The sequence below is a fragment of the Littorina saxatilis genome, linkage group LG2, assembly GCF_037325665.1.
Source record: "Littorina saxatilis isolate snail1 linkage group LG2, US_GU_Lsax_2.0, whole genome shotgun sequence".
Classification (NCBI taxonomy): Eukaryota; Metazoa; Mollusca; class Gastropoda; order Littorinimorpha; family Littorinidae; genus Littorina; species Littorina saxatilis.
In genome coordinates, this window is record NC_090246.1 from 35601035 (window position 1) to 35618944 (window position 17910).

At 40.6% G+C, this 17910-nt stretch overlaps 1 protein-coding gene across 2 annotated transcripts in view; it reads right to left on the reverse strand.

The window, feature by feature from the left end:
* LOC138958862 (transmembrane protein 94-like) overlaps window positions 1-17910 on the reverse strand; it is a 54103-nt gene that overhangs the window by 15634 nt on the left and 20559 nt on the right. The window contains exons 9-18 of one of the 2 annotated variants that reach the window (XM_070330166.1): window positions 15015-15191; window positions 14030-14228; window positions 13169-13221; window positions 11787-11852; window positions 11015-11136; window positions 4297-4390; window positions 3982-4090; window positions 3465-3567; window positions 2484-2630; window positions 698-878 (exon numbers count right to left, since the gene is read on the reverse strand). In XM_070330166.1, the coding sequence (XP_070186267.1) occupies window positions 698-878; window positions 2484-2630; window positions 3465-3567; window positions 3982-4090; window positions 4297-4390; window positions 11015-11136; window positions 11787-11852; window positions 13169-13221; window positions 14030-14228; window positions 15015-15191 (1251 nt within the window). Of the gene's footprint in view, window positions 1-697; window positions 879-2483; window positions 2631-3464; window positions 3568-3981; window positions 4091-4296; window positions 4406-11014; window positions 11137-11786; window positions 11853-13168; window positions 13222-14029; window positions 14229-15014; window positions 15192-17910 lie in introns of both variants that reach the window. The other variant, XM_070330165.1, reaches the window with a different exon arrangement.

Genomic DNA, 17910 nt, shown 5'->3' on the forward strand with positions numbered 1-17910 from the left:
TGGGAGAATGCCTCTTCTTGCCGCTGTCGGCCATGACAAAATGAACTCACGAAAACAATGTCAAGAAAGTTTTACAAGTACACATTGCAGCCAAAATGAAGCCAAAACGTGGAAAAATAAGGAAAGATCTCACCCACAACAGGCTGTAGAGTAGAAGAACATGAAGAACAGACCAAGGGGAAAATGACTAAGTCAAAGACGAAGTCACAAAGGCTGCAAACAGCCGGAGCGTAGATAAATGTGACCACCGCGTGTGAACGCTGAGGTTGGAATGGATACAAATGGCGGTGTATGCGCACGCATACGGAAGCCAGCCTCAATCTCGGTCTGGCCTTGACCTCTTGACGGGTCATGGTCACTCTTTTTTAGAGGCATCTTCCTTGTTACCAAGGGGACGCATACAGCGCTACCAGCAATGAACTAGGGTTAATTGCTATATGTGAGTTGGGATAAGATATGTAATTTAATTAAGATTTTTCATTTAAAGATACATATAAGTACCTTTAAGTCTGGACAGAAAGCAAACTAAAAATAAAATATGTTTCTGTTTATCAAGTAACATGTATAACATTAACAGAGAAGCAACAAAAGTCTAATTTACTCAAATTCTTTTTCTGGCTGTTGAAATTTGCGTTCGAAGTCCAAGAAGCCATGGAGAATGCATTTCAATTTTCTTCAATCCTCAGAAACAACAAACCTGTCGAGCTTGGTACTGAAGCGTCGTCATGCCGATGAAAGTTTGATTTTTCTGGGCCTCAAAATAACTGCTGACGTCTTCCACCAATCCAATGCTGTCGTCGTCAAACAGGGAGTCCATGGAGAACGACTTCGACAGGCCACCAGTGCCGTCACCATTCAGGGTGTCCATGTCTAACCACCTGACAGAAACAGAAAGTTTTGACATCGTGACTTGCTTGTAAAAGAAACCAACTCTGTGTACTCTCAAGAAACATACCAGAAACTGTCTTCTCAAAAATACCTCATCTGAAAGTGAAGTATAATTCAAGTTCTATTGGCTACAAAAATACACCTGAAATAACAAGAAAAGAATGATCATCTGAAAATGAAGTACAATTCAAGTTCTCTTGGCTACAAAAATCCACCTGAAATAACAAGAAAAGAATGATCATCTGAAAGTGAAGTACAATTCAAGTTCTCTTGGCTACAAAAATACACCTGAAATAACAAGAAAAGAATGATCATCTGAAAATGAAGTACAATTCAAGTTCTATTGGCTTCAAAAATACACCTGAAATAACAAGAAAAAAATGATCATCTGAAAATGAAGTACAATTCAAGTTCTATTGGCTTCAAAAATACACCTGAAATAACAAGAAAAGAATGATCATCTGAAAATGAAGTACAATTCAAGTTCTATTGGCTACAAAAATACACCTGAAATAACAAGAAAAGAATGATCATCTGAAAGTGAAGTACAATTCAAGTTCTCTTGGCTACAAAAATACACCTGAAATAACAAGAAAAGAATGATCATCTGAAAATGAAGTACAATTCAAGTTCTATTGGCTTCAAAAATACACCTGAAATAACAAGAAAAGAATGATCATCTGAAAATGAAGTACAATTCAAGTTCTCTTGGCTTCAAAAATACACCTGAAATAACAAGAAAAGAATGATCATCTGAAAATGAAGTACAATTCAAGTTCTCTTGGCTTCAAAAATACACCTGAAATAACAAGAAAAGAATGATCATCTGAAAGTGAAGTATAATTCAAGTTCTATTGGCTACAAAAATACACCTGAAATAACAAGAAAAGAATGATCATCTGAAAATGAAGTACAATTCAAGTTCTCTTGGCTACAAAAATCCACCTGAAACAATCAGAATGATATGAAAGAAAACTGAGCAAGCACATAAACGTCTGAAACCTCCTTCTTCTTCTTCTTCGTTCCTGGGCTGAAACTCCCACGTACACTCGTGTTTTTTGCACGAGTGGAATTTTACGTGTATGACCGTTTTTTACCCCGCCATTTAGGCAGCCATACGCCGTTTTCGGAGGAAGTCTGAAACCTAAGTACAAGACACCTTGAATTTGCTAGCTGGTACCACACATAAAGACTCTTTGCTTAAAAGCTACCACCACAGAAAAGGTGAAGCAGCTACTTGCTCTCATAACAGGAGCTGTTTATCTTTCTGTTCATCTGGCTGCAGCGAGTTAACACTTTATTTTACTTTACTTTATTGCTGGGAAATTCCGGTCGCTTCCTCCCAGTGGAAAGCTAGCCACAACATAGCCCAGGTATGTGCATGTTTGGGGGTAATCACCCACCTGCACTTATGGCAGAATGACCGAGGTCTTTCACATGCCACAGTGGTGACACGGGGGTGGAACATGGATACCGTCTCTGAGCCTGCACATAAAGTTGACCCGTGTCCGTCCCGGCCCGGGTTTAAACCCGTGACCCACGGATCACAAGTCCAGTGCTCTACCCACTGAGCCACCGGGCCCACTGGGACTTACCTCTGCAGAATACGGCTGGGTGAGCCCACAAGCTCAATGTACTCTCCCTCAAGGTGACTGGGGATGCTGTGACCAATGGGCTTGTAGGAAAACGCTGTGCAGTATGCTGCCATGCTGTTGCGATGGTAAAAATCCAGGATACGTTTCCTGCAAGTGCATCAACAGGCATCAATTAAAATTATCTATTCATAAGCAAAATGCCACACTGAAGTTAAAAAGCTGACAGACTGACTAATTAGTTTTAACGTCCTCTTAGTACCAATTGGCCTATCTTGGAATAGGTACATCAAAAACCTCCCTCTAATAAGAAAAAGAAGTAAAAATGGAGAAATAAACAGTCCTACATGCAAAATTATGTTACTCAGCGTATGGTCAAAATATAATATCAGTGACGATAAGCCTACACATATGCCGACTTGTACTTGTTGTGTCAAACAGAGGTAAACAATAATGAAATTTGCTTTGCCAACTACAGAACTGCTGATGGAAGTGTTGGTCACAGGTTAGGAAAGGGAGATTTATATTTTTGATGTGTTGAGCCCTGGGTGGTGTGAATGAATGATGCACTCGAATGCAGTACTCAACTTTTAGAGCACTGGCTGAAATAAAATCTTGTAGTCTCAGTTTGTAATCTTACTGTCTATGTCTCAAGTATCGTAAAACATATCAACGTCGTCATGGAATTTTGGCATAACTCATTTTTTTTACAGCTTTTTAGCAGAAGGCTAAAGCTGATTATTTTCATTATAAAATGTTTATGTTTGCACCTGGTATGGATAGAAAAATAACAGAATGTTAAATCATGTATTCTCCATCGTATTTTAGAGAATGTTTCTCATCGAGAGCACAAAAACATCAAAATCACCAAGAATCGAGTTACGCCAAAATTCCAGGACGACGACAATATGGACAAGTCGAAATAAGAGAGTGTCAATATCTGTGCATCTGGATCTAAATCTAAAGCACAACAATAAGCACTACCTGTCCAGATCTGTGAGTGTACACAGCGTGGTTCCATCCCAGTAGTCTGTGCAGCTGTCAAGAACAATATCTGCTGTGCCCTGAGTCAGTAGCTGAAACATTCCTGAAGAAACATATGACAAATGAAGCTCAGTGTTATGTCACTCAACTAGATCTTTATTTTACCGTTTTTGTGGTCTGTTTGTTTGCTTTCCTTTTTAGATCTAATCATCTCCACTTGTGCTGAGGCACTGAGTAAATCATAAGACAGATAAACTATTAATCACCCAACAAGATGTCTGATTTACTAACACGCTCCTTCTAGTCTAGTCATAACTGCTAGTCCCGAGTCAGGATATTTCATTTTAGCAGCATATTTTCTTTAAATCCAGTCATCATCACTCGAACTGTACAAGGCGTAATACTACATTGCCAAGAGTTCAACAAAACAAACAATCAATTCAAATTTTTATCCGAACAGTTTAAAATGCCTGAGAATAAGTCTGTTAATACATGTACATCTCATACTGCTTTGTACCTGTTGCTTTATCTTTGACAATGACAGAACAGAAGTTGGGCATGGGAATCTTGTGGTATAGGAAGGACTTGGCTCTCTGCAGTCTCTCCTTCTCTGCCTCTTCAGCTGGCTGAAGAACACATACATCATAATTATACAAATCTTAACAAGACCATCACTGGACAGAATATTGCTTCAAATATATAACAAAGTTCTGCAGAATGGAAATATATTGGGTAATGTAAATGTATTGCATATGCGCACACAATCCAATTAACAATGACACAGATGCAGAATCTGGCTACGTTCAAACTTTCTCGCTTAAACCTTCCTTACCACTTGTCTGTAGATGCCAAATACTTTTTCCACGTTGAACATCTCCAGAGCTTGGTCTGAGAATCCGATTTGTCGAGCGACCTGACACAGGCATCTGCAACATTCCGGCCTTGAACAAAAAACATCAGTCAGAAGAGGTTTCCCAAATGCACAAGAGGAACATCCAATCCATAGGGCAGGTATAGCGTGTTTCTTAAGCTGTGAACAGTTAATTTCTTAATTTTTAAGAAAACAAACAACACTTTAATGCCAGTGTAAAAGAAGTTAATCATGTTCAAGAAGCCTGGTAGTATTCTTCTTCATAAATGTTTCTCTCATGGTAAGAACAAAATAGTTTTAATACAAATGCAGAGTTCTGCAGTCCACTTTCAAAGAAACACACTATAATAGTATAAAGGTAGGGGCATGCAGATTACAAGAATGTGAACTAAGAAAGCATTCACTTGACACAGTTCAACTTCAGCTTCTATTTACATGTGATACAAAGTATTTTGTGTTGTTAGTGTTAACTTTTTTTTAAATTAAAAAATCAAAATGCTGCCTGTATACCAAAAAAACACAATATCAGTATCACATTAAAGTGACCGTTTATGTTCTCTGTAATCAAAGAATGCATTATGGTATTCTTCATTCACTTTTTTGTCCATAAAAAGATGGGTTTTTTCATCCGCCATAAAATTATAAACTTGTAAAGAGTCAATGAAAAATCTATTTTCTGTTGTATTCCACCACAGCATACTAATCAACAGCTGAAGCAGAATAGTGTCCAAACAATCAGACGTCAAAGCACACAAGTTTGAACAAGAATTGCAAGGGTGAGTACAGTATTTATGAGAGAGAACTGATTAGAAGTAGAATTTGACCACACACACAAATGAACAAACATATGTACAGTAAGTCTAGTGGTGAGACACATTACATCAAACTTATGTGAAGTGCCAGCGAATTGAAAGAGTTCTGGTTATGTGTGTATTTTTGTGATAGGGCGGGGGTAGGGCTTGTGTGGTAAATGGAACATGCAATGGGTGCATTTTGGGTAACATTCACAACAGATTTCAGGATTAAGAAAAGGCATACAGATAGCTGTACCATCAACAACAACAACCCACAACTTTCTTTTGAATTAAAACACAAATCATTAAATGCACAAAAAAATGTAGGTATGATCTCTACACCAAGTTCATTAGTTTTCTACATAAGCAATTTCAGGATGAATAAAGAACTTCTTGCGCCAGCTTTCATCTCTTTTTCTTCTATGTATCAATGCAGCAGAAAAACTTGCAACGCTGTATTTCATATCAAAAGGAAGAGTATCGAGTTTGAACAAAGCCGGTCGACAAATACAATTGCCAGGGGCTCAATAGACGATTTTTTGAAATAACTCTTAGGAATGTATGGGTTGTGAAAGAGTGAGTAACCCTTTCTTTTCCTCGAACAAACTTAATTACAACACGTGGTTCCTGTGCATGTGTATGAGCCTATAATGTCACGTGGGTTATAATTACATGTACAGGCAAGTCACTAGCGAGGGTGTGTGTCTCATACCAGGTGTTGTGAGTTTGTCGGAGAAAAACCAAGGGCAGGGGTGGATCAGTTCATTTTATGGGGGGGGGGGGTTTACAATTTAGTATATTGTGAAGATATGGGTGTGAGGTCCGTGGGCATGCCCCCCTGGAAAATTTTGAAAAAAAGGATGCAAAATGGTGCAATCTGGTGCATTCTGAGGATGATCATTACCAGTTTCAGGCAGCAGATTTTGTCACTGATTAATACCCCAAACAACAACAACCCCAAAAAACACCCAATTTTTTTTAAAACTTTTTTGGGTGGGGGGGGGGGGGTTCCGGAAACCCCAGGACCACCCCCCCCCCCCTCATCCGCCCCTGAAGGGTACTCACTTTTTCACAACCCATACAAACCCAACAGAGTTTTGTTAAGGAATGAGTCTGTTAGTCAGGAAAGTGTTAAGCCGAAACAATATTAAGAGAAGTGGCACACAAAGGAATACATGTTTGAGTGTCATGCAGGACGAGTTGGAACAGAAATGCCATGGACTCTGGACTCTAGCACTCTAAGCTATGATTCCATTTGATGGGAATGTAAACATCAACGTGAATTGCTTTGGAAATTGGTATGCATCAAAATCTGTGAAAACGGATCAATTGCTTCCTGGAATTTTTGTGTGTTTAAAACACCCCAACAACATCTACATTGAAACATGAAGTAAAGATACATTTTCAACTTTTGTTAAGTTTAGGAACAACAGGAGTCACACATTCTTACTTTCTTGAATTTTATGAAGTTGATGTTTACATATAAATGAAATTTCACCGCAAGTCATAAAATAAAACACATACCAAAAAAGTTTTGCAGATGAAACTGGGAACAAAAACTTCAGCTTGTGCGATTACAGATGTGTTAACCATGAACAATTAAGAACTTCAACTAATAAGCTGCCTTTAACTATCAAATGACGATGCACTGCATTCGCAAATAATGAAGATTTCACAAAAAGCATGTTGTTTGTGTATGTATGTTATTCTTCTTTACTGAACATAAATGTACAAACTGAACTTTAACAAGTCGCGTAAGGCGAAAATACAACATTTAGTCAAGTAGCTGTCGAACTCACAGAATGAAACTGAACGCAATGCAACGCAGCAAGACCGTATACTCGTAGTCCACCGCTCACGGCATAGGCAGTGAAATTGACAAGAAGAGCGGGGTAGTAGTTGCGCTGGGAAGGATAGCACGCTTTTCTGTACCTCTCTTCGTTTTAACTTTCTGAGCGTGTTTTTAATCCAAACATATCATATCTATATGTTTTTGGAATGAGGAACCGACAAGGAATAAGATGAAAGTGTTTTTAAATTGATTTGGAAAATTTAATTTTGATAATAGTTTTTATATATTTAATTTTCAGAGCTTGTTTTTAATCCGAATATAACATATTTATATGTTTTTGGAATCAGCAAATGATGGAGAATAAGATAAACGTAAATGTGGATCGTTTTATAAATTTTTATTTTTTTTTACAATTTTCAGATTTTTAATGACCAAAGTCATTAATTAATTTTTAAGCCACCACGCTGAAATGCAATACCGAAGTCCGGGCTTCGTCGAAGATTACTTGACCAAAATTTCAACCAATTTGGTTGAAAAATGAGGGCGTGACAGTGCCGCCTCAACTTTCACGAAAAGCCGGATATGACGTCATCAAAGACATTTATCAAAAAAATGAAAAAAACGTTCGGGGATTTCATACCCAGGAACTCTCATGTCAAATTTCATAAAGATCGGTCCAGTAGTTTAGTCTGAATCGCTCTACACACACACACAGACAGACAGACAGACGCACATACACCACGACCCTCGTTTCGATTCCCCCTCGATGTTAAAATATTTAGTCAAAACTTGACTAAATATAACAAAAAAGAAATGAAACAGTACTGAATGTTTAATTCACAGTTTGTTCACTAGATAGTAATATGAACCATGAAAACATAAAAGTACAGAAGCTAAATATCAAGATACCTAGAAAAGAAGCCAAACACAGGATATGTGAAATAGTCTGGAGGTGACCTTTAAGTGCAAAATAACAGACATTCCTGGTCTAAGTAGCTACAAGTTTTTAGTTTAGCCGAATGTCTGAATATTCTCATGCATATATTTTTTAATATTTGAACAAAACCCAGGTAATTATGTGAATCTGTATACAAATCCCATCCCTGATTATTACCATGTTAGTAAATCATATCACTTGCCGACCAATCATGGCTGATTCTAGGTGACCCTCCAAATGTTATAACGGTCAGGCAGGGACCCTTTTTATTTATCACTCTAAAATTAAGAAAGAGAAACTAAAACTTCGAACTTAAAACTTCAGGTTGACTTATTCTAAGGAGTGACAATTTTTATTTTAAACAATAAAACCCATTACCATACTAAATACCGAAAAGTCATCTTTGTCGGTGGGGGTGGGAATACAAGCACCACCCACCTTCTGAAAATGACATGTGCTCGGCTCGCTTGAAACTTACATGGTAAAAGTTCCGAGGAATGACTCAAAATGAAATTGTGTGACTCAGTTTACTTCAAATGCAGTTTTAAATTATTTCCTTACTGTTTTATGTTGATAATGAATCTGACCATATCCAGTAGACTAGACAAAGCAAAGCAAAAGGGTTGTTGAACCTGATGTGAGAGTGTTGCGTGAGAACCTGTCAGCTGTTAATATTCATGATGTCAAGTGTCTGATTGGCTGCATGAGGTCATGTGCATAAGGTCACACCAGCCTCGGTTCAATCCCGTCCCCGTTGGCTGTTCTGTCTAGTAGAGTTGCGTAGTCAGTTCGAATCTTATTTTGGTTGAAATAAACTGCATGGTAATAAACCCGTTATCTATATAAGCTACTCACAAAAAGTTAAGGATCACTTGCACACAAATTCATAACTTTCCAAATAAGAAAGCCAATGCATTGGTATTTGGCAAACGTTTAATTCAATGCTTTAGTGATAAGGATACAACATTTTCTTCAATTTAGAGCAATCGTTTGGTCTGTACTTTTTATCAAAGTGTGTACGTATCGAAATTTAATTTCACAAAGTCGTTGAAATCACAAGACATGGCATTCAGATGCTCCCAAAAGTTCAGTAATGCGTGTAACCGCCCTGGCTGTTCTGGCACTCGACGCAGCGAGTCCTCATAGAGTTGACCAGGGTGGTGAAGATCCTCTGTGGAAGCGCCTGCCACTCAGCCTGCAGCATCCGGTAGAGGTGCTGGACATCCCTGGGAGGGGGGTGGTTGCTCCTCACTTTGCGATCCAACTCATCCCAGAGGTTCTCAATCGGGTTGAGATCGGGACTGCATGCTGGCCACTCCATTCTGTTGACTCCAGACTGCTGCAGGAAGTCGTTGACCACCCTTGCCCTGTGGGGGCGAGCGTTGTCATCCTGGTAGACAGCCTGCGGTCCCATCTGCTGCAGTGCAGGCACAGCCAGCGGTCGAAGGATCTCATCCCGGTATCGGAGGCCAGTCAGGTTACCCTGTACATGAAACAAGGGTGTTCTGTGGTGAAGGCTGAAGGCCCCCCAGACCATTACAGAACCTCCATCAAAGGCCACCTTTTCTTGGACAGTGGCGTCAATGTAGCGTTCCCCTTGGCGCCTCCAGACCCTCATTCGGTCGTCGTTGTGGTTCAGGGTGAAGCGTGATTCATCGCTGAACAGGACCTGGGACCATTGCTGTCATGCCCACCTCACGTGACGTCTGCAGAAGGCGCGGCGTGCTGCCCTATGGGCTGGAGTTAAGCGTGGCCGCCCAGCTGGGCGACGAGAACGGAGGTAAAACCCTCGAAGGCGATTCCGTACGGTCTGCTGGCTGATGTTGGTGTTAGTAGCCACCCTCAGCTGCCTTCGAATAATGCTGGAAGAGGCTGTTCTTGTTTGCAAGGCTAGTCGTTCAATGAGACGATCTTCACGTGGAGTTGTCTTCTTTGGTCGCCCAGGTCTGCGTCTTTCCTGGACCCTCCCAGTGGCTGTGAAACGTTGAATCAGTCTGACAATGACCGAGATGGACACGTGAAGTCGCCTGGCCACTTCTCGCTTGGGGACACCATCTTGGAACCATGCAACAGCTCGTCCCCTCTCAAACTCGTTCAATTTTTGTCGTGGAGGCATTGTCAGATAATGCCTAATACTGGTGGTATGTCTTTTCAAAAAGCCAAGCAAGTGACAGCATCTCACACATAAACAGCAGTTCTTGCAGGTGCATAATGGTTTTTCCATGTGGCTTGTGCAATGCGTTCGGGCTGAACGGTCCAAAACAAGGTCCTTTTTCGCAAGTTTCCGCTTTTTCTTTTGCTACCAAGCTCAGTAGTAGAGAATCCAGTGCAATTTTCCCACTAACACAACATCGCCCACTTACAGCTGAACAAGAATTCATAACAATTTATTTTGACTGAGAAATAAATAACAGTAGCGAACTGATTTTATTGAGCACCTGTTTTCTCATAGTGATCCTTAACTTTTTGTGAGTAGTGTATATATATATATACGACTAGTGTCTGTCTGTCTGTCTGTCTGTCTGTCTGTCTGTTCGCGATGCACGGCCAAAGTTCTCGGTGGATCTTTTTCAAATTTGGACACCGTATTCAGCTACACCCCGGACACAACCTCATCGATGAGATATTTCAAGACGTGCTCTCAGCGCGCAGCGCTGTGAGCGCTGAACCGATTTTTTTGTTTTTTGTTTTTGTTGTTGTCGGGATCCACTACCAGTAACTCTTCTTTATCTTCTCCAGTGTTTTCAGCCGCGATTATCTCCCTTCCTCCGTGTGGCGTCAATCCATATTCCCGTTACTACGTTACTATTTTTAGATGGTCACTGCACGTTACTATTTTTAGAAGGTCTCCAGTGTTTTGCGCGTTTATCTCCTTTCCTTTGTGCGCGTGTGTATTCGGCTCTACTTCTTCCCGGCGAAGCCGGTACCCGGCGAAGCGGGTAATCATCTAGTTTCTAATATGCTGACTGTTAGCAAATGATAACAGACATGTCTCGTAAAATATATCCAAATTCGCCTGCCGGCTCATTTGGATATAATTTCCTCAACATGTCTGTTATCATTTGCTAACAGTCAGCATATTAGAAATAACTAATATTATTACTCTTCAACAAAATACTCATTTCAAGCATGTGAGCAGCAAACATGACTGTTTACCTTCGGTTGATAACGGCCACAGTTTCTTCTTTCTGCAACGCTTCGCACCCAACATGGTCGCTGAACTGTGTGTACCAATCAGCAGTAGAGGCATTGCATGTATTCAGCAGGATACTCAGGCCCTGAAAATAGAATGAACCACTACAGTGGAAACCCCCTTTTAATTAAGACCCCCCAATTTAAGACTTCCTCCCTTTCAAGACCCTGTTATCTAAGACAACTGGAGAGATTGGCCCGGGATCGGAGTGCCTGGCGAGCTCTTGTTGGCGGCCTATGCCCCGGACGGGGTCAAAGGCATAGGTAAGTAAAAGTAAGTATCTAAGACTTTGTATTCATAACCTTTGTAAATCTACCCCCATTTTAAGACTCCCTCCTTTATAAAACCTGATTTTGTCAGATTTTTGGAGGTTGTAAAAGAGGGGTTCCACTGTACAACCACTGCAGTAAACAAGAACAACACACCGACACCTTCTTGGTAAAAAAAAAAAAAGAAGAAGTTAACAGTGACTTGCTCATTCGATCAATGTTACTTAGTTTAAGATGCAAGGAGATTGGTTCTGAGTACCTTTCACTTACTGTTGTCTTACATCGAGTAACATTTATGTCTGTTTATGATTTAATCTTGCTAGCAACCCTCTGGCCTCATTTGATTGCAGTTCTAACAAACATTCAACGTCTGTGAAGAGAAAGAAAGGAGGGCGCATGCACTTTCACCTATTTGAATTGCACTTTGAGACAAAAGTATGACCAAGTTATCACAAGTGACACTTACCAAAGGTTTGACACAATCCAGGTGCTTTTTCCATTCAGGATCATCAAAGAAGACCTTGAAGGCATCCTGAAACCCAGACATTATTATATTCAGCTGTTGCAGTGATACCATCCAGGAATAAATAAATACTCCTTGAACAATCCACAGAGAGAAAGAGCAGGCCAACACACAACTTCGTGTACACTACATTGGAGTGTGCACGTTAAAGATCCCACGATTGACAAAAGGGTCTTTCCTGGCAAAATTGTATAGGCATAGATAAAAAAAATGTCCACCAAAATACCCGTGTGACTTGGAATAATAGGCCGTGAAAAGTAGGATATGCGCCGAAATGGCTGCGATCTGCTGGTCGATGTGAATGCGTGATGTATTGTGTAAAAAATTCCATCTCACACGGCATAAATAGATCCCTGCGCCTTGAGTCCGAGTCTGGAGATACGCGCGCGATATAAGACTTCATATATATAACTGGATGGCCCCAGGCAAATGTTCTTACCATTGCATAACATTGACGTACTCATGTATCATTGAACGTTTTGCTGTTTCCAGTGGCATTATGTTGGTGAGTTCTCGATTTGAACTAATTAAGCCGTCGGGCAAAAATAAGCAGCTGTTATGATGACCGGTCATGTATAATCAGCAGTGATCCTATGTACTTCTGTAGCTGTCTCCTCACATAGCAGTCCTATACAGAGAATACTACATGGCTTGCTGTGTCGTACCAGATTTACACGAGTTGTTTTTTTAAATATTGAACTGCGAGCAAAAGCGAGCTGTTCACTATTTGAAAAAGCAACCAGTGTAAATCTGGTACAACACAGCAAGCCATGTAGTATTCTGTTTATCCTATATACTGTACTTACGTGTATTTTACTGAAAATGTCCTGCAGTCGAGGCAGCTAAATTGAAGACGCTTGTTTTGGAACCTCGATCTCTTCTAAAGCCTCGTGCAATCTATTACGTCAAAGTAAAGAAACGTCACTCTGAAAGTGTGGTGTAACATGTTAGGGAGGAAGTCTAAAAATTCATCGAGGGTAATTAGCGAGCGCAATTTTTTTTCTATAATGACGTTTGTCTCGGTGACTTTGGCATCATAGCGGCAGTGGAAAAACAGGTCCCTGCCAGACTTGCTTGACATGACCTCATTTACATGATATACACACGTGTGATTTGAACGATTATTATCTCACGAGTGTCTCTCTGACGTATGTAGGATAAACATCCCTTTGACGCTATGCTTCATTTTCAAATCCTCCTAAGATAGCGCATGGCTGCCTATATGATTTAGATGACAAGGTCACCTCCTCTGTACACAGGGACAATGCGACTGTAAAATGCGGGTCGAGTCAACAATTCAACAACACAATTAAACAAATTGTTACCTTTGTGTCATGAGTTAGATCCAGCACCTCTACTCGCCCTGGCATTTCATTTCCTGCAAAACAAGCACACAACTAGAATGAACAACAAAATAACAAACAACTTCATAGTTTTAAAACGCCAAACAAGAACAGTAGGCACACAGACACAAACACATGCAAACAAACACACTACTCTGCCTGCCATTTTTTGTTTGTTTATTTGTTGCTTAATGTCCAGCCGACTACGCAGAGCCATATCAGGACGAGGAAGGGGGGGATGAAGGGGGCCACTTGTCAAGCGATTCCTGTTTACAAATGCACTAACCCATTACTTGTGTCCCAGCAGGCTTTAGTAAAACTAAATTAATACCTACTACCAGTTTCCAGTATGTTAAAATAGGCTTAACCTATCTACTGCTGGACTTACATCAGAACACTAACAGATTAAACTATACATGAATCGCGAGACAAGCGGCAAGAGAAGAGATTTTTGGAAAAAATACAGGTGAATGAGCAAGAAGGCAGAAAAAGGAAAAGAATTCATGAAGAAAAAGAGAGCATGACAGGAAAGAGGAACCAAAAATCTACCTAACAGCAAACTAGAAAGCTCCTGCGGTTCCAAAAACAGGAGGGGCCTTTAATTTCATAACCGCAGTGCCCCACTGCGGGACTGCCTGCCATGACAGAAAAAAGATCACACACAAAATGAGTCAGTCAATGCCAATACAGACACATGCCCACAGAGAAAACCACGCAAATTTAAACTCAATCACTACTTGTTATTTTATTTCTAAATTTGTATAGTTTAACATGTGAGTTACTATTATTCTGTTATTTTTTTTCCAAAAACTGAAAGTCAGTGACAATGTAATGGCCACTTACTGGTAATCTTTTTCTGCTTTTTGCGCCTCAAGTCCTGTATTTTACTGCTGGAGCTGGTGACCGCCAAGCCCTTTGCATCTCCTGCTTCCGTCACCGTAAGCTTCAAACACTCTCTGGCCGAAGAAGAGAAGAAAAAGACCTTCTCCGCAGATGGATTTGCCCACGACAAGATGCCCTTCTTGTCAACGCAGCACAGAGACTGGACCAGACAATATAAATCATGAATTTAAAACCACAACATACTGATTATACAAACATAATGAATGGCTACCCACTGATTTTTTTCAAATTGTTTATTATGATGTACAATGTATAACATTTCTCTGGTACAGTATGATCAATTTCTATAAACACCGTTACTCAATTCAAAAACATTTTTGAGTTAAGATTGTCTATTTCACTTACGTCAAGAAACTAATTCCTTTCTTTCAACTTATTTGCTCAAAGAAAAAGTAGGACACCTACTCAACATATCTAAATACTACCACATTAAAAATTAAAAAAAACAAAAAACCCATTTCAACTAAATTCACCCAAAACATGCCACTTTCTAGTGTAACTTGCTGAAAGGGAGTCTGAAACTAAAATGTTTAGGGCACAGCTTTTAACTGAAGCTCTTTCAAAGAAGGATGCTGAGACAAAATCGACTCTTGAGCAAAAAAATTGAAAGTTCTTTGCCAATACAGTGAAACCCCCGTTTAAAAAACCCCATTTTGACTTCCTCCCTTTTAAGACCTTGCTTTTTTTTTACATTTCTGTTCATAAACCTTGTACATTTACCTCAGTTTTTAAGTCTCACTCCTGTTTGAGACCTGATCTTTTTCAGATTTTTGGAGGTCTTAAAGGCGGGCTCTACTGTCAATCTTACTCACCGGGATGCTGCCAAGTGCATGCAGAAGGTCAAAGTTACTGCAAGGAACCAAGACTAAATCAACACTGGAGCCGTAAATCCATTCAAAGGGCAATTCCAGGACATCTTACTCACCGTGACACTTCCGAGCGCATGCAGAAGGTCAAAGTTGCTGCAAGGGACCTCCGCTCTGCCCCTCATGACGGCAAGAAAGCAAGACACGACGGTACGCCAGTCAATGTCCACACGGGCCTCCTCCACCGAGATGGTGCTGAAACTGCCCAGGCTGCTCATGCTACCCAGTGGCCAGGCCTGAAGGCACAATGAGAAACAACACCATCTGGTCACAAAACATGCTCAAACAAACTAAACAAATCAACAAACAAATCACTCAGATGACCAATGATCGAGTCACATTTGTGAAATAGAGAATACTACATGGCTTGCTGTGTCGAACCAATTACACGAGTTGTTTTTTTAAATATTGAATTGCGAGCGAAAGCGAGCTGTTCACTATTTGAAAAAGCAACGAGTGTAAATCTGGTACGAAACAGCAAGCCATGTAGTATTCTGTTTATCCTACATACTGTACTTACGCGTATTTTACTGAAAATGTCCTGCAGTCGAGGCAGCTAAATTGAAGACGCTTGTTTTGGAACCTCGATCTCTTCTAAAGCCTCGTACAATCTATTACGTCAAAGTAAAGAAACGTCACTCTGAAAGTGTGGCGTGACGTGTTAGTTCTAAAGATTCACCGAGGGTAATTAGTGAGCGCAATTTTTGTTTCTATAATGACGTTTGTCTCGGTGACTTTGGCATCATAGCGGCAGTGGAAAAACAGGTCCCTGTCAGACTTGCTTGACATGACCTCATTTACATGATATACACACGTGTGATTTGAACGATTATTATCTCACGGGTGTTTCTCTCACGTATGTAGGATAAATTTGTTTATCCTACATACGTGAGAGAGACCACCCATGACATAACAATATCACTCACTTCACTAGTGGGTATTTCCTGTAAAAGTGGTCGTGTCAAACTAGTCTGGCAGGGACCTAATTTTCCACTGCTCATGACTGGATCATCTCTCTGGCTGAATGCCCCGATTACCTGACAGATCTCCTGACCACTTAAAAGAGTGTAAAAAGAAACAACCATATACTGTACAGCATAATGAAACGTTTGCGAATGAAAAAAAGGAGATGATCTTTTCATAAGTCTATTATAGAATCAGGCAAATATGGACTGGTGCAGAAATAGTAAATCATTTTCATGTTGACAGCAGGCCAAGTGCTGACAACAGTAAAACCTGCATCTAGCGGACCCTTATTTCGGCGGACACCTTAGCATAACGGACATTTCAAGTGAGGACGGATGTATTTTACACTCAAAAACACATTAAAAGAGCGAACACCTCAAAGGCGCGGACGCGGACACCCTTTTTTGGTCCCGATTGGGTTCGTTACTTGTCAACAACGGACAAACCCTTGAAGCAGACAGCTTTTAGCAGACGCTGGTCCGCCATCTTGGTTCTGCAAATACAATCTCGCTGGTGATGTGAACGCGCGAGAAGCTTATTTTGTAAGCCAATGACAGCACTTGAAAGAAGTTGATTTTTGTATGGTGCACTCTCATTGGTCGATGCCGTGAACTCACAAACAAAAACAATTTGCTTTGTGCATTTCGGGTTTCTACTTTCTGTACTGTGATGCATCTTAGTCTCATCCTTCGTCTTCGTCTCATCATGCCAAAACAAAAATTGTTGACTTTAGAAGAGAGAGTCGATGTCATAAAGAAATTGGACAAGGGGCTGTCTGTTCGAAAAGTTGCTGATGAGCTGAATTGCGGAAAACTCAAATTTTTAACATAAAAGCTGATCGAACACAAATTCTCAGTCAATGGGAATCCGGTGCCAGATCGACGGCAAAATGTGTTAAGAGAAGAAAAACAACCTTTGATGAGTTGAACGAAGAACTCTTCGAGTGGTTTTCAACAGCTCGATCAAAGAATCTTCCCGTGAATGGCCCATTGCTTCAGGTAAGAAACCGATTGCACCTATCTCTCTCTCTCTCTCTCTCTCTCTCTCTCTCTCTCTCTCTCTCTCTCTCTCTCTCTCTCTCTCTCTCTCTCTCTCTCTCTCTCTCTCTCTCTCTCTCTCTCTCTCTCTCTCTCTCTCTCTCTCTCTCTCTCTCTCTCTCGTTCTCTCTCTCTCTCTCCTTTTCTTTGAACAAAACAAAAAAAACAAAAAAACTTGAGGGCTTCAAAACTTTGAGTTTTAATAATTACTGTGGCAAAGAATCAGTGACTGATGACTCTCCTTGGTGTGTGCTGCAGGAGCGAGCATTGGTCCGGTCCATGGAACTGGGGTTATTAACAATTGTTTTTCTGAACATCAAGTTTTGGTCTTCATTTTTGGCTCACGTAAGTGTAGCCTATGCGATGGTAAACTTTGTCTGTCTGTGCGTGCGTGCGTATGTATGTATGTGTGTATGTCTGTGGTAGAAACTTTAACATTTTTGGCTAAACACCGAAATACTCATTTCACGTGGTTAATTTTCAAGCACCATCTTCAAATTATTGAAGCAATGATCAACATTGTGTCGGCATGTGTGTAGTTAAAGCGTGTATCCAAAGAAAACGGGTGGTGGGGGGTTTTGAAGGGGTACAAGCAGTTGACTGATTTGTGTCGTGTTTGGCATGTAGACGGCAGGTCAGGTGTCAAGATCAGGTCAGGGGTCGCGCGAAGGATTGTGGTCCAGTTCTCACCTCGCCGATTCGCCGGGGAAGACGATTTCATGTTGTTCGGTTTCTAAGCTCCAGAAAAGTAAATAAAGAAGATACCAAAGGGAGATTTCCTACAATTTGATCTGCACAGCGTGTTTCCAATGTCCACGCGAGGAAGAGCTGTCGAAAGCGCGGCAGTCAGTGTCGATCTTGCAGCCGTATCCCGGTAAGTTCAGAGACAGATCTAGTGTCTCCCACTCTGATAACGTGTCACCTACTGTTAATCCGTTTTGTTTTAATTTCT